The sequence below is a fragment of the Emys orbicularis genome, chromosome 9, assembly GCF_028017835.1.
Source record: "Emys orbicularis isolate rEmyOrb1 chromosome 9, rEmyOrb1.hap1, whole genome shotgun sequence".
Lineage (NCBI taxonomy): Eukaryota > Metazoa > Chordata > Testudines > Emydidae > Emys > Emys orbicularis.
In genome coordinates, this window is record NC_088691.1 from 73,632,348 (window position 1) to 73,656,546 (window position 24,199).

Genomic DNA, 24,199 nt, shown 5'->3' on the forward strand with positions numbered 1-24,199 from the left:
GTGTGTGTATAAGATCTTGTGCTCATTTTGGATGAAAAGTGCTATAAATTTGTAAATGGCTGGATATTAATTGCATAAAAAATTACTTGTCTAATGGTGTGACAGGGTTTCTGGGGTGAAACCTGGACTGTGGGACCACATAGGCCTCTGTCCCACCAACCTGGGATATCCCCCTCTCTCTCTCTCTCTCTCTCTCTCTCTCTGATGCTGTGTCAGGCCTCAAACCTCTTGCAGGTACTGCACTTACACAGACATTCATAGGCAGGAACACACCCAACTGAGTTACTCTCAGCCATTCATGAACCAACAGAGAAGCTGCAGCCAATTCCCCCTAGCTCCCCAACTTTGCATCCCAGAACTATACTGTCTTGCACTGGTCAGAAGCCTGGCCAGTGCAAGTTCATTACCCAGTCTGTCCCTCCCTTGATGTGGAGAGGACACGCCATTCGCTCTTGTAAACTGAGCTGAGATTTTCCAAGCACTTCAACCAAAACACGCTGATTTAGGTTAAATATAAAACAGATTTATTAAGTGATTATAAGGAGCAGGCATAGAAATCAGAGTTGGTTATTTAAGAAACAAGAATAAATTCTCATCCTGACAGATAATACAAATAGGTCACAGATCCTCAATACACAGGCTGGGATTGCCTTCCAGCATGGGACCACCATTCTCCAGTTCAAAGTCTTTTTCCTCCAGATGTGTTTCCAGGTGTTGTGTTGTGGAGGGAGTGAGGTCCGGTGATGATGTCACTTCCCCTCTCTTTTATAGTTGCTTCCAGCTTACTGGAAAGACCTTTTTGCTGTGACATGGGGGCCAGTCAATTCCCCTTTGGTCAAGCAGTCTCCATTGTTTGTGTTCTCTCTGAGAAGTCTCCATTGTACACAGTTCCTGGGATAGTGGATTCTTTCCTTGATGCGTATTGATGAGCTGAGCCATTAACCACTGTCTGGCTACTCCATTGTTGTACCTGAAAGGCTGGTTGTGGGTGTTCCCAACCTCACAACATATTTCAGTAACACACACATAGCAAAACTTCATAACTTCACATACAATGATAGTACATACAATCCACCAGGATATTAATGTTCAACAGATCAAGACTTTAAAAAAAAAAAAAAAAAAAGACTTTGTACAAAATATAATTGACAGTGGTGAATATGGAGGTTCTAGGGTGCTGCTCTGGGGTAGAGTGTTACAAATGGTAAGTCTAAGATTTTAGTGGCTGGTAACCTTATTTTTTTTCTCTGTTTAAAATTACTTCATTGCTTATTAACAGGTGAAGCCAAAAATTTAGTGCCATACTCTGGACCCAACAAAATGAGAGACTGTTTCTGTACCATAAACTTGGACCAAGAAGAAGTTTTTCGTACACAGGTGGTTGAAAAGTCTTTAAGGTACATCTACATTTTTAGACTTAAGTTTCTGTGAAATAATTTCAGCGTTGTACGAGATGGATAGATTGTCTTGTGCGGGGTTTTTTTTTTTTTTTTTTTTAAACTATAGTTCTTATGTGCCCCTCTCTTCTCTACATAATACAAAATATTTGCCTAGCTCTGTTTTTCATTCTTCTTGTTTGCTGAGTAGTATCCCATCTACTGTGTGTGTGGTGTATTGTGTTTTTTAATGAGTTGAGGGCTGTGATCTGGACAAAACTGTCTGACTTGTAAAACTTGAGAGTAACTAAAATGAAAACAACTGGTTCAAAAGCACTACACATGTATTTAAAATAAAGAAATGCCTACTATATTCTAAAAATCCTTGCACAACCAACTTCTTTTGGTTAACTGAACATTCTTCTTCAGGATATTTTCAAGAGAAAGAGGGCCACACTTGTTCTTTGGTCTCTTCTTTTACTATTTCTGCCTTCTGTATTCATTATTCAGCCTTCAAAGTAGAATTCTAACAATAGTATCTGAATCCTGCAGAACCTGTTTCTAGAGTACAGGAGTTCAAATTTTCCCACTCAGTCTTCAGTTTTTTTGTGATATCTCCTGATTTGATATTGAGATCACTCTTGAAAATCTTGTTTCTTGGACGTGTAACTTATGCTAACATAGTATAGTTCTTTAGTGGCTAGACCAGCCACTTTTCCTGACAAAAGTTACATTGGCATAAAGCTGCTGTGGTTAGTATATCACTTGTGTGCATACGTACTTGGCTTCTTTCATCAGCACGCTGCATACTCACCAGTAGTTTGTTTTGATGCACAGTGTAGTGCACTATGAGTTGATATCCTAGTGTACAACTTGCCACCATGCAGCACCCTCTTTTGGCAATGCACGGTGGGGCAGAAACAAGTTGTGTAGAGGTGACTAGGACAATGGGGTAAAGTTCCCAACATGCAGCTTTCTCCACCCCATAATACCATCTCTATCCCATAATTTTCACGTGTATTTCGAAAATCCCACAAACCTGTGAAGGACTTGTCACCCTTTGCCATTTCTCACAGAAGCATGGAGATTGCACAGCTCTGCACTCTTGTCCTGAGTATTGCAAGCATAGGACACATGATCGGCTGGTATTTGGAGAGCTGCAAGAAGAGCCACGGGGAACATGACCATTTCCTGGAGGTCAGATTGCTGTGAGACAAAGCGAGGACCAATTCATGATTGTTGATGGCATTCATGGAGCACCTGTGAACAGTGGAGCACTGCTTCTGGGCCCGAGACACGAACACTGACTGGTGGGTTTGCATCGTAATGCAGGCTTGGGATGACAAGCAGTGTGCATGACTGCTGGGACTGACTGAACTGCAGTGGAGTCTCAAATAGGTCCTGGTTCATGGCATGGCTGGGTTTTCCTCTTCCCCCAGTCGCATGTCCCACTGCCTCTTCTTCTTTGCTGTTCACATCAGGGGCCTGTGACTTAGGCTTCTTGGAGGTACCCACAACCACATGCAGGCTTTCTGCCAATATGGCATGTAGTTCTTTGTAAAAATGGCAGATCTGCAGCTTGGCACTTGATCAACTGTTGGCTTTACTGGCCTTCTGGAATGCTGCCACAGTTCCTTTGCTTTCACATGGTGGTGCCATGATGATCCCTGTCATATCCCTTCTCCTTCATCTCTTGTGCAGTTTGCTCATAGATTTCTGCATTTCTGTGGATATCTGTTTGTTCTGTAGTTGTTGCATAGCCTCTTCAGACAGGCCCAGGAGATCCAATATCTCCTGTCTACCCCAACCTGCCCATCTGGAGTGTGTCAGCTGGGCAGTTGTGCACAACAATGGAGAATTGCTAGGTGTGCTTGCCAAGCTGGATAATCACAAAAAAGGCACTTCAAAAATTCGCAGAGCTTTAAAGGGGGGAGGCACCTTCTGGTCTCTGTGACCCCTGGCAGTCAAGGTCACAATTGTGACCAGAGCAGTCAGTGTGAGGCATTGTGGGAAAACTGCTGGAGGACTATTAGGCACGGTGTTACCTCTATCAACCCTACGTTTGCGCTTCATCGACCTCAATATATCGACCATGGCTCAACGCCACTCAGAGGTGGGGTTACTTTGTCAGCATAATGGAGAGCTTACATTGATGGGAGACGCATTTAAGTGTAGACACATGCACAACTAGGTCGACCTAAAGCAGCTTACGTTGACCTAATTTTATAGAGTAGACCAGGCCTAGGTAAAGTTCTCCTAGTTGCTATATATGCTGGAAATAAGCTTCTGAAATCTTGTCACCAATGTTGAAACATAGTGAATGTGCACATTTCTATTTGTTTATATATACACATATACAATAAAGGTTTATAGCCATTCTTTTTAAGTCCACTGGAACTGTAAGAGTTCAGCTCTATTGGCCATATCAAAACCTTTACAGATTCAGTGCACTTAAAAACAGAGCTTTTCCATGTGAACTTTTAGAAGAACATTTATATGGTGGTATCCGAATCTTGTAAGTATCTCTTTAGTAAAAAGAGGGTTCTCCTTTTTAACCTCTTAATATAACTACATTAATGAGACCATTAGTTCCATAGTACAGTTGTGATGGAGCACTCTACTCACTGCTGGATGACACCTCCTCCTGGTCATTCTGGGGATTAGTGTCGCAAGGTCAACTCCCCTTCCTGCTGTTGTACTCGGTCTCTCTGTCTGCAGCCCCTCTCTTGGTCCATGAGTTACTACTCTTCATGTTTCAGCCCTACAGCCAGGTCACTGTATGCATTTTCCCCTTCTGGGATACCAAAGTCTGTCTTCTCATCCCAGGCAGTCTTTTCCCTTCACTGCTTCAGAGTGCCACTTCCTCGGTAGCTGGCAGGGGAACCTGGCCCCGCTCTCTCTTCTGGCTGAGGGACCTTCTAATCAGCAGCCAACATTTGTTCCCTTCTAGACCTTACTGCCTTTCCCTGAGCCCTTTCCTTACCATCCGGCACCCTTCCCGTCTCTGGGTTTGCCAACCTTACTATTCCCTCCCAGGGAGCAACTGCAGGCTACTTGTCTTGGTAGCCCCAAACACTCCTCCCTTCTCCCAGGGAGTCACTGCAGCCCCTCTCTATCACTCAATGGCTTTATAGAAGCCCTGCCTGTTCCTACACAGGTGAGCTTCCTCTAATTAGGGATTTCCTCTCAGCCTTAATTTTCCCAGCTTGCAGCCCAATAGGTAAATTGGCCCATCTGAACACTCCATCACAACAATATCCATAAAATTCATTTAAGTAAGTGTGTGTGTGTGTATATGTGTGTGTGTGTGTGTGTGTGTATGTGTGTGTGTGTATATATATGTACACACATACACATACACACTTAAATTCATAATGGTACTGAAACCAAATGACTCTTAACTAGATTAATAGCAATTGGCACTTAAATCTTATTGATGTATAACATTGTAATATAATTTTCATTTAATTTTTTTCTTGAGGAAGAACTTAGGATCTTGGATACCCACTGAGTATTTCTCCAACACACAACTTGTATTCATAAAATGGAAAAACTTCACTAAAGAGTTAAGATGGTTACTGTTTCAGTGGAGTCTAACATTGGTTTTTGGTGTCTGTTTGTAGTCTGTACAAATCTATGAAATGCCATAAAACAAGCTATGTTCTAGCAGCAAATGAGCCAAAGTGGGATGTACATTGTTAGACTATGGGTGCATGGTGTGAAGCTTTAGGCAAAAAGTCTACACTCTTGAAGCTTGCCCCAATAATCTACTAATGCACACCCTATTGTGGCTTATTGCTATGCTAATTTAGAATACCAAATTAAATCAGAAAAAGGGAAACTTGCCATTCTGTGTTGTACTAGTATTTATTAATTGACCTAACTCTTCCCAATTCTCAGCATAGTTTGGGGCGGGCAAACTTTTTGGCCTGAGGGCCGCATCAGGTTTCAGAAATTGTATGGAGGGCCGGTTAGGGGAGGCTGTGCCTCCCCAACAGGCAGGCGTGGCCCAGACCCCACCCCCTATCCGCCCGCCCCCGCTTCTCGCCCCTGACGGGCCCCCTACCGGACCCCTGCCCCATCCACCCAGCTGCTCCCTGTCCCCTGACTGCCCCCGGACCCCTGCCCCTAACTGCCCCCTGCCGCCCCATCCAACCCTCTCCCTCCTTCCTGACTGCCCCCCTCCCGGGACCCCTGCCCCATCCAACCACCCCTTCTCCCTGACCGCCCCCGGAATCCCCACCCCTGACTGCCCCCAGCTGCCCCCTCCAACCCTCCCACTACTTCCTGTTCTCCACCCTCTGACCACCTGTCGAACTCCCCTGCCCTCTACCCAACCACCCTCCGCCGCTCCCTGCCCCCTTACCGTGCTGCCTGGAGCACCGGTAGCTGGCGGTGCCGCTGCACCATGACAGGCAGCCGTGCCGCCCGGCTGGAACCAGCCACACACCGTGCAGCACAGAGCACCGGGTCAGGCCAGGCTCTGCAGCTGCTCTGCCCCAGGAGCTCGCCACCCAGAGCATTACGCCAGTGGCACAGTGAGCTGAGGCTGTGGGGGAGGGGGAACAGCAGGGGAGGGGCCGGGGGCTAGCCTCCCGGGCCACGAGCTCAGGGGCCGGGGAGAACGGTCCTGCAGGCCGGATGTGGCCCGCAGCCTCTGGCATAGATGATAATAAATGGTGTATTAAAGTCATATTGTTAATTTTACAAACAGTACTTCAGTATATTTTACTGATTATTTTACAGATGATAATTAAACCTAAATGACAGTTTTCAAAGAAAATATATTAATTACATGATACTACTACTTTATTTGCTTGATACATCATTAAATATGTCTCACAGGCACTTGTCCAAATTGAGGTCCTACTGTAGTAGTAACAACTAATATAAATTTATGTTGTGGAAATGTCCTCTGGTTAAACATCTCTGGAAAGAAGTTGACACTAGAATTAAGGTGATTTTTGGAACCTTCAAAAATCAGTCAAGAACTACATATTAGGATATTTACCTGTGAATTTGGGCTTATCAGTACGTGGGGTTCGTGGTTTCTGAGAGTTGGAAAAGTAAATCGGTGCACAGAACAGAACAATGACATTCTGATCTAGCAGACAAAGAAAGGATCACGTTCTGCCACAGGGATCAGCTACACAAGTTTGAAGAAATCTGGGTTCCATTTTTTTAGAAATAAGTCTTTTAGGGTACAGGCTTTCTTTTCTGGAAAGATGTGAATAAATATGTTGAAAGAACCGAAATAATTCCTCTGAAATTTTAGTGCTTGACTTAATTTCTTTTAATCACTTAAATTTACAAATGGCTTTGTTTTAACACTTGAATCTTTGTCGTCATAGACCTGAACATCTGTCTCAGTAGTTTCTAGTGTAATATATCACTAGAATATTGTGGCCACAGAAACAAATGAGTAAACAAAACATAAAAACTCTGGAGCACCTCAAAGTTATTTGGTGAACTGGGACAGGGAACTGGGAAGGAGTGAGATTTCCCTTCATAACGCGAACATTTTGGAAAATGGGATTCTTGAACTCTGGGGAAGAGAAAAATCTCTCCTGCATGTAACTTATTTTTTTGTGCAACATAACTTTTAACCCAGATGTAAACTCGCTACATTTTAGCAACTGTCATCTTCTATAAATTCTACAACAAAATATGTTGCTATTTACAGTTTCTTTTCCCCCTCTTTCCCCCCCCCCCCCAGTCCTTTCTTTGGCGAAGAGTTTTACTTCGAGATTCCAAGAACATTCCAGTGTTTGTCCTTCTATATTTATGATAAGAGCGTTTTACAAAGAGACCTGCGTATAGGTAAGAACTAGTATATTCTGAAAATAACCTTTACTGTTGAAATTGTGTAAAAGATGTCTCTAGTATAAAGCAGGGGTGGGCAAACTACGGCCTGCAGGCCATTTTAATCTGGCCCTCGAGCGCCCAGTGGGGAGCGGGGTCTGGGGCTTGCCCCTCTCCAGTGGGGAAGCAGGGTCAGGGACTGCTCCATGTGGCTCCTGAAAGCAGCAGCATGGCCACCCTCTGGATCCTACATGTAGAGGCAGCCAGGGGGCTCCGCTCTACATGCTGCTCCCGCCCCAAGCACCGCCCCTGCAGCTCCTATTGGCCGGGAACCACAGCCAATGGGAGCTTCAGGGGCAGTGCCTGTGGACAGGGCAGCGTGTAGAGCTGCCTGGTCGTGCCTCTGCGTAGGAGCCAGAGAAGGGACATGCCAGTGCTTCTGGGAGCCGCTTGAGGTAAGTGCTGCCCTGAGCCTGCACTCCTGGAGCCTCCCCCCGTGCCCCAACCTCCTACCCCAGCCCTGATCCCCCTCCTGCCTTCCAAACCCCTCAGTCCCAGCCCGGAGCACCCTCCTGCACCCCAAACCACTCATAGAATCATAGAATTATGAAATATCAGGGTTGGAAGGGACCTCAGGAGGTCATCTAGTCCAACCCCCTGCTCAAAGCAGGACCAATCCTGGGAGGGAGGGGTAGCTCAGTGGTTTGAGCATTGGCCTGCTAAACCCAGGTGAGTTCAGTCCTTTTAAGGGGGGCCATTTAGGGATCTGGGGCAAAAAAAAATCTCATCCCTAGCCCCACCCCAGAGCCCACACCCCCAGCCAGAGCCTGTACCCCTTTCCGCACCCCAACCACTCGTTCCCAGCCCAGAGCGCCCTCCTACACCCCAAACTCCTCAGCCCCATCCCAGCCCTGATCCTCATCCTGCCCTCCGAACCTCTCGGTCCCAGCCCTGAGCCCCCTCCGACCCCCAGAACTCCTCATTTCTGCCCCCCCCCCGAGAGCCCACACCCCAACCCCAATTTTGTGAGCATTCATGGCCCGCCATACAATTTCTATTCCCAGATGTGGCCCTCGGGCCAAATAGTTTGCCCGCCCATGGTCTAAAGATGCAGTGTGGGGTTTTTGTTTTTGTTTTTTTGGGGGGTTGTACAGACAATTTTTATCTCCGCACACAGTTTAAAATAATTAAAATACAGTACTATTCTATATTGGGTACAGGAGTCTGCTTAATTTTGTCCTATTCTAACTTGGCCCTTTTGGAGGGTGATAGAACAACTTAATATAATTACTCACCATATTCAGTGCATTTCAGAAAAAATATGTAATTTGCCCTTTGGTTTCTACAACTCCATGCCAACAAAATATTTGGATCATTGTTTGTATTTGGAGATATGTAGTGGAAGTACTGACTTTTTTAATTTGCTGAAGACTTCCTAAGACATTTTAGTTTTGTCATGAAATGGCTAAAAGGTACATATGCTGCAAAATGTTTTACATGAGTAGGCTTACCTGATAAAATGAAAGGAAATGAACTGTTTTCACTGTATAATTGCCCTTTTGCCACTGCTTTTGTGAAGACTCTTTGGATAAATAGTTCTTTTAAAAACTCTAGTTAAGTGTTCAGTGGAAATAGTTACTTCACATTACTTGAACTGAGGAAGGAAATACTTTGTGCCAGATAATTTGGTATAATCGCTTTTCAAATAGCAATCCAGTGCAAAAGCGATCTACCTTTAATTTTCTATTTTTTAAACCTTCTTCAGCACCTTTATTGTTCTCTTAAACATTAATTTTGTTTAGCATTTAAAGGGACATATTAACTTGTTTTCAAGCAGAAGTTTAATTTTACCTAGTATTGTTACTTGTCACATCCAAGGTAATGAGTGCAATTAAAGAGATATTTCTTCCTCCAGTTTGTTTACTGTTTTTGTATAGTCCTTTTTCACTGTTTTCCCTACAAGGGTAATTTCCCTTATTTGTTTGGGTCTTTCGTACAGCATCAAAGGAGAGCAAAGAATTTTAAAAATTATAGTACATTTGCCACTTTTTGTGTCTTACAATGTTAACTTGAATTTTTTAAAGATTAGATTTTAAATTGAAGTCATCTCTTATTAAAAGCAATATCTAATGCTTCCATGGGAAAGTCAGTTTCTTACATTATCACACTCTTTTTTTTTTTTTTTTCTCTGTAGGAAAGGTAGCAATCAAAAAAGAGGACTTATGCAAATATACCAGCAAAGAGACATGGTTTTTGCTTCAGCCTGTTGATTCTAATTCAGAGGTCCAGGTAACTATTAATGTCAAAATTAAAGAAAAAATGTTACATACATGGTAAAAGTTCTAGTTGCAGTAAGATAAGTATTTTTAGGAATTACAGATTTGGGGAGCACCTGGGTGATTTCTGTAACTTTAAATACCTGACACTGGGTACATTCCAAAAATATTTTTTTGTGTTTAAGTGCCTGCTTCATTTCTAATAGTAATATCCATGCATTTCTAAAATGGATATGTTGTATTGTTTCTCATGACAGCTTTTCAAGAAGTAACGTGACTGAGAGAGCAATCTTGGTAGGAAAATTATAGTAAGAGTGTGTGTGTGTGTGTGTGTGTGTGTGTGTGTGTGTGCCAGAAAAAGATAGTGTATTTCTTTACATTACAAATATATATTGACTTAAAAACATTGTGCAAAAGGCATGTGCTTGCAGAGAGGAGGGGTGAAGAACTGGGAAATATACAAACTTGTTTTGTTTTTTCCATTTAAGTGTCTTGGTAGTATAGCACAGTGTTTGATATATGTAATTTGAAATGGTGTTTGAAGGACCTCCGGGTTGGAGTATTCTGGGGTGCCCTTCCTGTGGAGTGTTTTTTTTAAATACCTGACACTGGGTACATTCCAAAAATAATTTTTCTCTTCTTGAGCCTATGAGTTAAGTTCCGCTGGCAGCGTTGTCTTAGCAGCACCTAGAGATGAGTTGAATTCTACTGTAAGCAGGGAAATTGCATTAGTCCTCCTTTCAATTTGATGGAGAACATTCAACAGGAGGCTCTTGAGAACCTCCTTTAGAATGTTGCTGCTGTGGTTATTTTTATATATTAAAAAAAACTTAGTAAGATTTTCTCAAACTTACACAAGGACAGGACCCACAACCCTTCAGTTAATCTGGTCAGGAGGATTAAACTTTCTGTAAAAGGGGGATCTATGGGTGAGATTTTCAAATAAGGTAGGCATGTTAATACCCAGAATTATCCACTTGTGCATTGTAATTTTACACATGTAGAATTACATTACCTGGGCATGCAGGTAGGCACAGAGTTGTGTGCCCAAACTTGTTGGAAAAATCTGTCTTTGTTCAAAGAAACATCTGAATTAATATCGTATACTATTAGAACAAATCAAAACATTGCTTAATTTAGTGTTTCATTCTTCCCCCCAGTACCATGTGAGTGCTAATCAACCATACCCTTCTCCCAGAAAGCCATTCAGAATGTGGAAATGTCATTCCTTCTTTGGTTTAAGTGGGTATCGCACTTGATTCTTATTTGCAAAGAAATACGTGGAACAGTAGCTTGCTTTTAGCTGTATACTCTACATGTATTAAGCAAATATGAAGCTGTTCATAAACAACTTTAGTGTATAGTGTTCTAGATACAGAAAAATAGCAAACTTTGCTCTCTCAAATAACAATGCAGGAAATGTTCACTTCTTCCAAAAGCGGCTTGTAAATGCCGCTTTTTCTATACCATCCACTCTTCAGACTATGCACTTAGCCATCTGTTCTCTGCTGTTTTCCACCTGACTCCCATCCCTAATTCTGAGTGCAGCTGGATGACATGGCACTGAAGTAGCATATGTTCCTTTGGTGTATTCAGGATACACTTTTGCTCTTGGGCTTTTTTTTCTCTTCTACCTTTATTAATTTAGTGAAGCTGTGCTTACCATATGCCTGATGAATAACCTAAATTTCATACATAGGCAAAATGTTGGCCATCACTAATATAACATTAACACCTATTTAGGAAATGTCAGCAATAGAGATGCTAATTCTAATTAACTATAGAGATGTTCTGTGTTCTGGCATACAATTTGCAGATGCAGAAAAACTAGATGGAGCCATGAAGTACTTAAGCTTGTTAATAAGAAAAAAAATATCTTGATTTCTTTTGCACTATACTACCAGCAGTGCATTTTACCATTTCTGTGGGGAGTGCATTGTTTGCCACATGGTTTTTAGATAAGTGAAAATAACTATGCAAAACATCACAGTATTTCAGCAAATTTTGACAATTTCTAGAACAGCTCAAAAATATTGAATATAAACTAGAATTGGAAATATCACTGAATCCTGATAAATATTCAGTAGAAAGATAAATCAGAGAAGAGAACCACATGGTAATGCATAGCAAATATCTTTATGAAGTAAAAAGTTCTTAAATTTGCCCTCAGAGGGGTTAATAAGACTTCTCTAAGGCAAGAAGCTAGGTGATGCTGTTAAGATAGAGACGGTAGACCTATCTGCAAACCTGTGGTTCCAATAGCTCTATGCTATTTGGGCCACAGTGGCAATTTGGAGCACAGGAAGGTAAAAGCTCATAAAAATAAAGGCAATATCTATCTTGGGTTTTGAACTATTAACAAGGCTTTGGTTTTAGCCCACACATTAAAAGTTTGGTGGACAGTCCAAGTTAGTCTTGAAACACCTTTGCAAGTTTGCTTTAGTTACCATTTAAATTTTCTTCTAATTTTAGGGCTTGTCTACAGACAAAAGCTGTACTATACCAGTATAATTAAAACATTATAACCTTCTGTAATATGGATCCAGTTATTCTGATATAAAGGTGTTTTGTATACTGGTATAACTACACTGGTGGAAAAAGTACCCCTAACTGACAATTATTTACAGAGTTTCTGAACTGATATCAGGCCTCTGATTCCTTTTCAGTTAACGTTAAGAACATGACTGACTTAGAACTGGAAATTCTAAATTTCTTGTTAAAGTACATTTTCATAAGGGAAAATGTCATTTTTGATGAGCAATTAAAAAATATAAGCAGCATTTTTTCCAGTTTTTGGTCACTAACCTTTTCAGAATTTTTCCTTTTTTTTTTTTTTTTTTTTTTTTTTTTTTTTTTTTTTGCCACTGAATTTAATAGTGAATTGATGTTTGTTTTTTTTCTTCTTTCTACTTTAAAAAGTGAAAAAAACTTTTTAAAAAGGTGGAAACACTTTGAAATGTTACCGTGGAAAAAGGAAAAATGAAAGCAGAAGGGAATAAAAAGTGTGTTGGGGTGGGGGAACCCTGGATACACTGCTCATTTACTGCTGTCAGTGGCCAAAAAGAGAGGGGAAAAAAAAGGGGGGGGGAACCACACTAACCTGCATCTTCAAAAATTTGAAAAAAACCCCCAACAACTTGTTGCCCCATTGTGAGCACTGTGAAATGGAAACAATTTCAAAGTTTTAATTATTTTTCCTTTACTATCTCTATTTAACTAATTTGAATGGCTGTATTTTAGATGAAGTGGAGATGGCCCCTGCTACACAATTCATAGTCTCAACCGTCTTGCATGTACTGAGAGTCAAGTGTCAAAGACATTGGGAAGGGTCCAGATTTTTACCTTGTCAAAGTTCTGCAGATGGGAAGTAGTAGTATAAAAATTTTCTTAGGTTCTTCCCGTACCCTCACTCAGAAACAAATTTGCTAGAATGCAGCGCAACTGAAACATTGTGCTTCTGAGTGAAGTTCACTAGCCTTCACATACAGTGCTTAGATCTCTCCTGGAGAAAGGGAAGTTTGAACATATGCCCCAAGTCGGCTTGCAAGCCTGGCTTGGATGTACAGAAGAACCTCCGTTACGAACACCAGAGTTATGAAATGACCAATCTGCCACACACCTCGTTTAGAACCAGAAGTATGCAATCAGTCAGCAGCAGAGACAAAAAAAGCCAGTACAGTACTGTGTTTAAACCTAAACTACTAAAAATAAATAAATAAAGGGAAAGCAGCATTTTTCTTCTGCATAGTAAAGTTCCAAAGCTGTATTAGGTGAATGTTCAATTGTAAACTTTTGAAAAAAGTATAATGTTTTGTTCAGAGTTAAGAACATTTCAGAGTTATGAACAACCTCCATTCCTCAGGTATTTATAACTCTGAAAATCTACTGTATAGCACTACAGAAAAATGATTGGCTGCACATCTATTCTGAGGATCCTCTTTGTGGGAGCAAACCCATACCTCTAGCCTGCATACCCTGCTGCCAAGAAAAGATGACCTTGAACTCTTAAAATGATACTCATGTCTTCTAATAGTGTCAAGTAGTGGGAATCCCCAAGTTAACCAGATCCTGGTGGTTTGGGTTTGTGCGCTCACAAATATTTCCAGGTTGCAGTGGATGACATTCTGGCTACTGTGGAAGCAAAATGTAGGGGACAGTAAGGAAAAAGGTTAGAATTTGAGCTAGAGAAGACTGAAATGTGCCGAGAAGCTGGAATAAGCCAGTGGTGTGAATTTGCATTGGACTCTAATAGGATTCAAAAAGACCTAGATAAATTCATGAAGGATAGATCCATCAATGGTTATTAGCCAGGATGGGAAGGGATGGTGTCCTTAGCTTCTGTTTGCCAGAAGCTGGGAATGGGCTACAAGAGATGAATCACTTGATGGTTCTGTTCATTCCCTCTGAAGCACCTGTTGTTGGCCACTGTCAGAAGACAGGATACTGGGCTAGATGGACCTTTGATCTGACAGTGTGAACATTCTTATTTTCTTAAGTATAGTTGAAAATTTAGAGGGAAGCTGCCACTGTGAGATGGAATCTCCCCAACTTGATGGGGAGGTGTGTGTACAGTGACTCTGAAATAAACATAGGACTATTTTTAATACATGCCATAATGCCATAAGAATATTACATAACTTGTCTTGGAGCCCCAGAACACTTTCCAAGCATGTTGAAAGGTGTGTGTGTTTTACTTACTGCTTTTTTTGAGCTGATAAGTAGCGTTGTGTGTTTGAGGTTTTTGCTTTAACTCTATGGGGGTTCTCTAGTATTTTTGACAATGTTCAGATTATTTTATACTTGTGTGCTTAGTGTCTCCGATATGCATGTTATGTAAATTAACCTTCACATCCATAAAGACCTAACAGTTGAACTGTCATGAATATTTTTCCTTCAAAGAGTTTGAGGGGAGGGAGAGGACACAGGCTGTTAGCAAGATTACACATTAGAGGAGTTCTTTGATTATACATGTACATTCCACTTCAGTTATGTGTACTCCCAGTGCACCAGAGTTCAGTACTATGCTAAGTGAAAAATCTCCATCAGGGCAGTGCATGTGCCCTTCGCTGCCTTGTCCGAAGCCCCAGCTGTTGTTAGAGGTAGGAGCGTGTTGGCTTGCTTCAGCAAGCTTTCTCTCATTACATGGAACTTTATCCTATCTTTCTATAAATAGTTGGTACTTGTTAGTTTTTAGATTGACATAAATTATTTTATTGGAGTGTCTGTTCCCTTTTGTTACGGGTCGCTGACTCCTGGTACCAGATTATGCCTTGGTCTCCAAGATTTAAGCCTTTTGCCAGCTGCAAAATATCTGTGCTGTTGAGGGAATCTTGTCCCACTTCCTTAAAATTAAGACTACGTTAGGGACTGCTGCCAAACTTGCAGAAACTATAAGCACTGAAAGGCAGAGAAGCGAGGCTGCATCACATCCTGCCCTGTGTTCACCCTTCCTGCTTGGGAAATACATTGACTGCTTCAGCATCAGTGCGGAGTGCCCCTCCAGATATTGCCTTGGGACACTGGCACCAGTCCCCTTCCCTGATGTCAAAGAAGAAGCACAAGAGGTTGGATTTATCCAAGGAGCCGAGATTTAGGTCCACTAGACAATCTAGGTCCCTGGTGTCATCCAACAATAAGTGTTCAGAAGGGCCAGGGAAGGGGTCCTCTGGCATGAGATGATCCCTGCTACCAACCTCTTCATATCAGGGGTCCTTGGCTCCAGCTCCAGAACCGGGGCCATCTGGACTGACCCCCACCATGGTGCCAGCTACTTCTGTGCAACAAGATCAGCAATAAGAGTCTGTTGGTACTAACCATTTCAGAGGCGTGTGCAGCAACGTGAGACCTAATCTGCCTTTGATGTGGGAGTTCCCAGTGGTATAGGAGACAGCTCGCCTGGTACCAATGCATGCACAAACACCAGCTATGGGCTTACTTCAGTCTAGTGGCTTGGTACTGTAGGGTGATAAAGTATCAGACCATCTGGTGTTTTCTCTACTGTTGCAGTCTAGGGTAAACCTACCTTGATATCCCCTGATACAGCACCTCTCTGGACAGTGGACTCAGGCTCTTTCTCCGAGTCTGAGGTAGGCTCTTATGCCCCGCCCTCTTGAGAGAGGTGACAGCATTCCCCTTCTTCACTGAGACAGTTTCGTTACTGTTAGGGACTGCATGTCCGGAGACAACATGAAAGAGAATATCTCGGAGCACTCATGATTGGGGGGGGGGTTCTATGCCATACCCATGGCCCTATTGAAACCCATGGTGAATATCTCCTGTTTCCAGTTCCTCAACTTTTAGATCCCTACCAGATACCAGGAGGATGTCATTGGTACCAAACCTCAGTACGGAGCAAAATCCTCAAGGCCTTCAACCTTTGGAATTTCTACCCAGTACACTGCAGGAGGATCAGACTCAGCCTCTTTTACGTTCATCGTTGTCATCACCTGATGAGAGTGTAGCTCAGAGTTACCTCACTGGTCCAAGATGACTACAGGGCTTACCAAGACCTTTTAAAGAGAGTAGCTGCCTCTCTTGATATCCCTGTTGAGGTAGTCCAGGAGAGTTCACATAGTATCATGGACATGCTGGATTCCAAAGGCCCTTTTAGAATGGCTCTCTCAGTCAGGAGGCCATTCTGGAGCGTACAAGTTCCTTTAGCGACACCATCCTCTCTGCCTCTGACAGCCAAGAGAACCGAGAGAAGGTACCATGTCCTTTCAAGGCTATGAGCATTTTTTATTACCATCCGTTGCCAGGTTCCTTTGTTGTCTCTGCAGTAAATGAAGAAGGTGTGAATCAGGGACTGGCTTCTTCTACCCTGAAGGACAAAGATGCAAAGAGACTTGACCTTTTCAGTAGAAATATTTATTCAAAAGCAGGCCTACAGTGTTGTATCTCTAACAAGCAAGTCTTACTGGCCAGATATGACTTCTCCTTCTGGAACATGTAACGACGTTCTCAGACAAGTTGCCAGAGGATGTTGGGCAGGAATTTCAGACTGTCTTAGAAGAAGGCAAACTGGTGGCTAGAGCCTCTGCCAGCTGCCTTAGATGGGGCAGATTTGGCAGCCAGAGCTATGGCATCTGCAATAATTTATGTGCAGATGTTCCTGGCTTCCATTGTCAGGTCTACCACAGGAGGTCCAGCAGACAATTGAGGATCTCTCCTTTGAGTATCCTATGTTCTTCTGCCAAAAAACAGATGAGAAGCTCCACAGGATCAAAGATTCAAGGGCCACTTTGAAATAATTGGAAATATACATTTCTTCCTAAAAGGAAACAATTCCACCCTCAGTTTCTCCAGAGATATCCACTCTTCTGCCTAGGTAGCTTGACAATCCCAAAACAAGGGGAAGAAACCACAGGAGGAGACCTCCATATCCTCAGTTTTCTTCCACAGCAGATTCTTCGAGGCAATATGGAAATCCCAAGCAGTCTGACTGCCTTGTAAAGGACAGAACACCCCAGATCACATTGTTTCAGTTTCTCACTCCCTTCTTGTCTTCCAAAATGCTTGCAACCCTTCCCAGTTTGTCATCTACAAATTTTAAGCGTACTTTCCACTCCATTATATAACTCATTAGTGAACATATTGAATAGTACCAAACCCAGGACAGACCCGTGCATGACTCCAGTAGATAAGTCTTCCCAGTTTGATAGTGAACCATTGATAACGACTCTTTGAGTAAAGTTTTTTTTAACCAGCTTTGCACCCACTCTATAGTAATTTCACCTAGACCACATTTCCCTAGTTTGCTTATGAGCATGTTGTCTGGGACTGTATATTAGCCTTACAAAAATTGAGATATATCACCTCTACAATTTCCCCCCCTATTCACAAGCCAAGTAATTTTTCAAGAAAAGGAAATTAAGTTGATCTGGCATGATTTTGTTCTTGACAAGACATGAGAGGTAATTTGTTGCACTCTGCTCAGCACAGGAGAGCACTAAAAGTGATAAAAAGGCTTAGAAAACTTAACCTATAAAGAAAGGTTTAAAAACAAACAAACTGGGAATTTGTAGCCTTGAGAAAAGAAGACTGAAGGGGAACCTAATAAGTCTTCAAATATGTTAAGGGCTGTTATAAAGAGGACCGTGATCAATTGTTTTCCATGTCAACTGAAAGTACGACAAGAAGTAAACCTTCCTTCCTTCCTGTAGCAAGGAAGATTTAGGTTAGATATTGGGAAAAACTTTCTAACTGTAAATATTTACGCACTGGAATAGGTTACCAAGGAGACTTTGGAATCCCCATCCTTAGAGGTTTTTAACAAGAAGTTCTAGGTATACTTGGTTCTGGGGGCTGGAATAGATGACCTCTAATGGTCCCTTTCAGCCCTACATTTCTGTGATTCTATAAAATCTTGTTAGCTGCAGGTAGGTGTATGGATACAGCTAGTATGGTTCTGAATCGAAGTTTTCCACTAAGCCAGTTACGGTTTGCTTAACTAGCTTGTTCCGTAAGCCATTCACTATGGTTTTAAAACAAAAAACTTCACATAAGTTGTGTAGTCCCTTGTATCAGTAATCGGGATAATATATAATAAAAATGTTTGCAGATAGCTTTAACCTAACAATGTTACAGTAACGCTATTAATGATGGCTCTTAACTGGGCATTCAAGAGCTCTTTCTAAGATTACTGGCATTGTCTTTCATATCTCATTGTTTCACCCTGTAAATGTTTTTTATGACATAATTTCTGTGCTTACACAAGGCTCAACAAATATTTTCTTACTACATGCACTGAATGACAAATACATTAAGTTTACAAAATATTTGGCAGTGATCCCAAAATAGTTGCCATTGAAACTTCCTTATGAAAGAAACTTCTAAGTCTCCACCTCTCCTCTCCTTCTCCCATGTGTCCAATGATGTACACAGCAGAAAACAGCCTTTGCCCCAAAGGATTTAGAACATAGAAAAATGAAACATTTGACGTATACATGTTTTGATGTAAGTATGGAAAAGCTCAGCTAAGGGTTTTATCGTCATTATAGGGCAGCAACAGTAGCAGTGTTTTATAGGTCAAGTTGTAGCTTGTTTCAGTTAGTAAAAATCAATCTTGTATCTTCCCACCCACTCCTCAAATTCCTCAGAGCAGTCCGTTCTTTATGAATCTTTACTTGTGGTGTCTCACCATAGAATCTGTTAGCAAACTTTTAGGTAATCTAAACTTACACATATTTAATCACCATAAGTCTTTAGATAAACCTGTTAATGGACTATGTTAAAAGAACCAGTTATTGTCTCGTTAATAATTTCAACATAAAAATTTTGAGAACAGTTTATATTCTGCTTTGCCAAGCTTGAGCTCTTTTTTTTTTTTTTTTTATTGTTTTAAATAACTCGTGAGAAGTTTGTGTGCTTTCAAAAGTGGAGAGATCACTAGGCCTGTCAGCATTGTTTAGCTGCGCTGGTGCAAACCCTAGTGTATATGTGGTGTGCTGGTATAAACTGTGACTTGAACCAGTGCAGCGGACAGGTCTTCTCTGTACAAGAGTAAAAAGGAGAGCAGTTGTGCCTTACTCAAAAGTGTGAATTGGAGGAGAATTAACAGTTGGATAAGTGACTAGCATGTAGTGGGTAGCTGGTTCATTTTTATGTAAACTGGAGCATAATATAAAGGGAAGGGAATATAACTTGCACTGTGAATGTTGAAGATGGATGGTGCACAACTAGACCTGGAAAAGTCTAGGAGATGATGAACTTCCTCAATGTTTCAGAAGTATCAAATGTTTCAGAGCTTACAGTAGAATGGACTCATTGATGGGGAGCAGCTGGGTCTTCCTCTGGGTGGCAGGATAGTAACAACCACTCCCACCCCAAACTGGGAAACTGAACTGCTGAGAAAGTTCCCGTAAAAGACCCTGCCGGGGACAAGCTGGTTTGGGTGGGGTGTGTGGGAAAAGTAACAGGGAGCAGATGCTTGCTTCTCACCACTGGGAAAGAAAAGTGGTGCCCCCTCCTTTAAAGAGGGAAATGATGCTACCTTTCTCTGTAGTTGGAGAGGGAGGAGGAGTGATGTGATGTGCAGCTGATTTGACAATTCGTCAGATGCTCAATATGGTGTCACAAAATTTTAATAAAATATCATTTGCTGCCACTGTGTATCATGCTGACCAATATTGTCTCCATTTCCTCTCTGTGTGTGCATGTATTGCATCCACTTACCTGTTATAGGCAGAACTGGTAGTGATGGTTATAATTAAGGTTGCCCAACACTTTCGATTATAAGACTGTTTTCAGTTTCCTTTAGTTGTCAGGGTTGAAACTTTATAGGCTGAATTATTTTTTCAAAGTTTCGGCTAAAATGGTTCAGCTGTTTCCAATCATGAGATTGGAGGGAATTGCTTATTTTGTCCATGGTGGTTTTTGTTAAATGCTTGCAAGAGTTTCCTCAAAGCTCTAGCACCTCCATGCTTTGTATCAGGGATTTGAAATGGCAGGAGTGCAGCCTTAACAACAGGGAAGTGCCTTTTGCCACCCCTGTAAAAATCAGCCCTCATTTGGCCAAGTTTTGAGCCTCTTAAAATAACAGTTCACACTGCCAAGTAGAAACTTGTTAGAGCTAAATTCTTCAAAGATCTCTGGACATGCTCCTTCCCTGGGCTGCAAGGGGTAAAACAGGACTTCCCTTGCAATTGTTTTTTCTGAACTTAAAGCACAGACACTTTCCCCTCACTTCTGGCTCCCAGATAATGTGGAGGAGGAAGAAGCAGCCTGACACAGAGGCAGGGGGGGTCAGAAGCAGCACAAGGAGGACTGTGGAGTAAGGATTGGGAAGGAGTAGGCAGGAGCAGAGGAAGGGACAAAGGCAGAAAAGTTTATAACCACTAAAGAACATTCTCTTCAATAATTGGGAATTGAACCCAGATTTCTTGAGTCTCTGCTGCCAACAAATAGCTGTGAAACACACTGGCAAAGTGGCTTATCTACATTAGAGGATAACAGCCTCTTACAATTACCAATTACTCCACTAGTTCAAGTGGTAGAGGTCCTTGCTGTAGATCTGAAAGTTCTTATCCTTTCAATGACCCACATGAGTAGTCAGTATGATTCCACGTTATGGAATTTGTGTGTTCTAGTTTGCTTTCCTAGACAATGTAGTAAATTACATAAAAATACACTAAAGGAATGTTACCACAAAATTATGCACTCAGGATTAGAAAATGCCAAATTTAAGGTTGCCTGTGAAACATTTGATTTGGCCCCTTTATGTATAGTCACTGATACAGTCTAATTACAGAATCACATTATTTTTTCCACAGGACCTCTGCCTCATTCAGAGCCCATGATGGATGGATGGTTCTTACAGAATTGGTAGAAGTTCAGTGTTTATCCTGATGATTCATTATGTGGCTCCAGGCCTTATTTACTGCACACCATCCAAACAGTACTCTAAAGGCAGACTTACTAATTTCCTCATGAGTATTTCTGTGGTTCTGCCACTATAGAATCTGAGTGCTTCACAAACATTCATTAATTTTCACTCACACCCATGTGAGTTGGAGTATTATCCCCATTTTACAACTGGGGAGCTGAGGCACAGAGAGATTGAAGTCAAAAGTATACACTAATTTTTAGGGTGTCCAATTGGAGATGCCTAGGATCCAATTTTTTTTTAGAGTTCTTACTGTATAGCATTTTATACATCCAGAACACAACTCCTGTTGACTTCAGCGGTAGCTGTGAATGCTCACCACTTCTGCAAATCAGACTCGAGTCTAAAGTGGTTTACCCAGAAAATGAAGGACATGCAGTTAGTCATCACCTGTGAAAAACTTTTTTTTCACATGACTTGCCTAGCATCACAAAGGAATTTTGTAGTACAGGCAGGGACACAATCCAGCTCTCCAGGGCTAAACTCAACTACCTTAACCAGGAAACAATCCTTTCTCTTCTTGCAATTCCCTGCCTCATTCATTATACACCTTCCATCCCTATCTTACACAGGGTCTGTGTCCTTGTAACATCTCTTGAGAGGTCGGTGTGTTCTTGTACCATCCTCTCTAGTAAGGAAGGTGCTTACTTGGTTAGCTAGGGTGACCAGATGACCCAATTTTTATAGGGACAGTCCCGATATTTGAGGCTTTTTTTAATATGGGCTTCTATTACCCCCCACCCCCATCCCGATTTTTCACACTTGCTATCTGGTTACCCTATGGTTAGCTGCTACCTAAGTGTTACTATTCTGACAAGGCCTACTTTGGTTCACAGTGTTAGCTATCCCTAGGGATCCAGCAAGCCCTACAGAAGGCTTTTTCCATGACCTCCTCCCCCCCAAAAAGCACACAAACCCCCAAAACCAAACCAGGTAAAGGGTTGTGGGGTTTTTGGTTGTTTGGCTGATTTTTCCTTCTTCCTGGCTCTGCAGTAATATACATCCCAAAGTGCAGTGCCCTGTATGTTTTCTGCTGTGCTCCCCCCACCCGATGTGTATGACCTGTGGACACTCTGTCCCTTGCTGAGGCACCTTAGAATAGCAGCCCAGATTTTCCCAGGCCTTGTCTCGACAACAGTGAAAAGTCGATCTAAGCTATGCAATTTGCGTTACATGAATAGCGTAAGTCAAATGGATGTAGCTTAGATCTATTTCTCGCAGGGTCTACACTACACGATGTCAACAGGAGACACTCTCCCGTTGACTCCCCTTACTCTTTTCAATCCGGTGGAGTACAGGAGTTGACGGGAGAGTGATTTGCAGTCTATTTAGCAGGTCTTCACTAGACCCACTAAATCAACTGCTGAAGCATTGATCGCTGCGCATCAATTCCCCCAGTAAGTGTAGACAAGCCCCCAGAATCCACAGATAGACATGGCTACATAGAATAGCAGGTATGGCACAAACTCATTTTCCACTTGGTGTTGTGGCTTTTGTTTAAGCTGTTATGCTGACAAAACTGGATAGTCTTTGGCTATGTCATTGTGGATCCCACTCTAGGTGCACATGTGCCTCGTGCATGCAAGACTGGATTTTTTTTTTTTTAATAGCAGTGTCCATCAGGGCTGCACATTGCCCTTTGATTCCTCAGGATCCCATTTGAGGGAGTGAATGGTGGGCTGGCCATGATCATTCCTCAGTTTCCTTATTGCCTGTGGCAGCAAGACGGATCCTGGTGAGTGTTCAACCCTCTAGTTTTCAACTCGGATTGAACTTCAAAATGTTCTACAAATCTTCAGATCTCCTGTTTTGAATGCCATGAACTGATTATTAATGGTCTGGACTGTACTTTTTTGGTCAGGCCTCCTCTCCCCTCCTCCCCCCCCCCCCCCCCCCATACAGGGCTTCTCAAGTAGTGGCTTTGAAACCTGTGGGCTTCAAGCCCTGTCCATCCTGCCAGGGACTAATCCCTCCCTGAAGGACAGGCAATATAGGTGGCTCTTCTGCCTGGGGGAATTGCACATTACAAGTAGATAACCTAGGGTGACCAGATGTCCTGATTTTATAGGGACAGTCCTGATTTTTGGGCCTTTTTCTTATATAGGCTCCTATTACCCCCCACCCCTGTCCTGATTTTTTCACATTTGCTGTCTGGTCACCCTGATTCCCTGTATGCTTATCCCTCTGTGAGGATTCCCATATTGAGATGCAAAGCTGAAACTCCACCTTCTGGAGTAGTCCATGAAGGTCTCATCAGACCTGGAGGAAACAAGCACCAGAATCCTGTTAATGGACAAGCCACCATCTATTAAGCAGACTGGCAATTTCTAAGATTGCTGCAAAGAAGATAGAGCCAGTGGAAGACCCGGCACTGACAACAAAGTCCGCTTAACCCTAGTTTTGATGTTGATCTGTGCCTCTGGATTTGAAGTCAGGCAACGAAAGGGACCTCTATGAATGAGACAGGAATTCAAGAAGGAGCTCAGTGTCCTCCCATAGGTGCAAAGACAGCTTCTGGAGAACAGCCTTATGGACTGTTGGGTGGAGAGAAGAAGCACACTGTGAGGCAGCATACTTCACCAACACTGACTATCCTCATGGCATCGACCCTGGACTCCAGCAGACCAGGTCTGTTGTCTCTGTATTGGTGCATCTCTTGTTACTCCTAGAGTTCTATTCACCAATGCTGTGGTGTATGTTCTAACCATCATCTAGCAAAGAACGTCCATCTCCCTCCCCCCCCCCCCCCCCCAACCAAGGTCTGTGATCAGTATTACTGAGACAGCTGCAGGTTTCTCCTACAGGCCCTAGCAACCACTGTCCCACCAAGACTGGCACTGGTCCAGCCAACAGCCTTTGAGTTATCTGTACCCATACAATATGCCACCATGGCCCTCTTGAGAACACTGGGGCCCACCTTTTTACTGAGGAGCCAGTTTCCACCACAGAGGAAGAGCAAGAGATCTCTCTCCCAAGGGGCATTTCTGGCCAGACAACCAATGGGGGAATATCAAGAGGAGGCAGATCCAGGGGCTGAGCAACATTAGTATCCCTTGCCAACATCAAAGGATCTCTCCTCCTTGACACTGGATGAAGCAGTATCCTTGGCATCAGGTAACTTCACAGCTTTGCAGGAGTGCCTTGTACGGATTCCCTAGACTCTGCTGATGGAGATTTCAGAAGTCTCACAAGCTTGACACCTTGTCAGTTTATGGTCCAGCCAGGATCACCCTCCCCATTAATAGGGGAAAACTAGTCCCACCTGAAGCCCTGGGGCAGACACCAGCCATCAATGGCAAAACATGTAGAGGTGCTTGGTACCCCATTCAGGATTTGAGTACTTGTGCAGTCACATAAACCTA

At 42.6% G+C, this 24,199-nt stretch overlaps 1 protein-coding gene across 2 annotated transcripts in view; it reads left to right on the top strand.

The window, feature by feature from the left end:
* Window positions 1-24,199, top strand: part of RASA2 (RAS p21 protein activator 2) — a 99,924-nt gene that overhangs the window by 17,476 nt on the left and 58,249 nt on the right. For both annotated transcript variants that reach the window (XM_065410634.1, XM_065410635.1), the window contains exons 2-4: window positions 1,280-1,397; window positions 7,093-7,196; window positions 9,373-9,467. In XM_065410634.1, coding sequence (XP_065266706.1) covers window positions 1,280-1,397; window positions 7,093-7,196; window positions 9,373-9,467 — 317 coding nt within the window. The remainder of the gene's footprint in view (window positions 1-1,279; window positions 1,398-7,092; window positions 7,197-9,372; window positions 9,468-24,199) is intronic.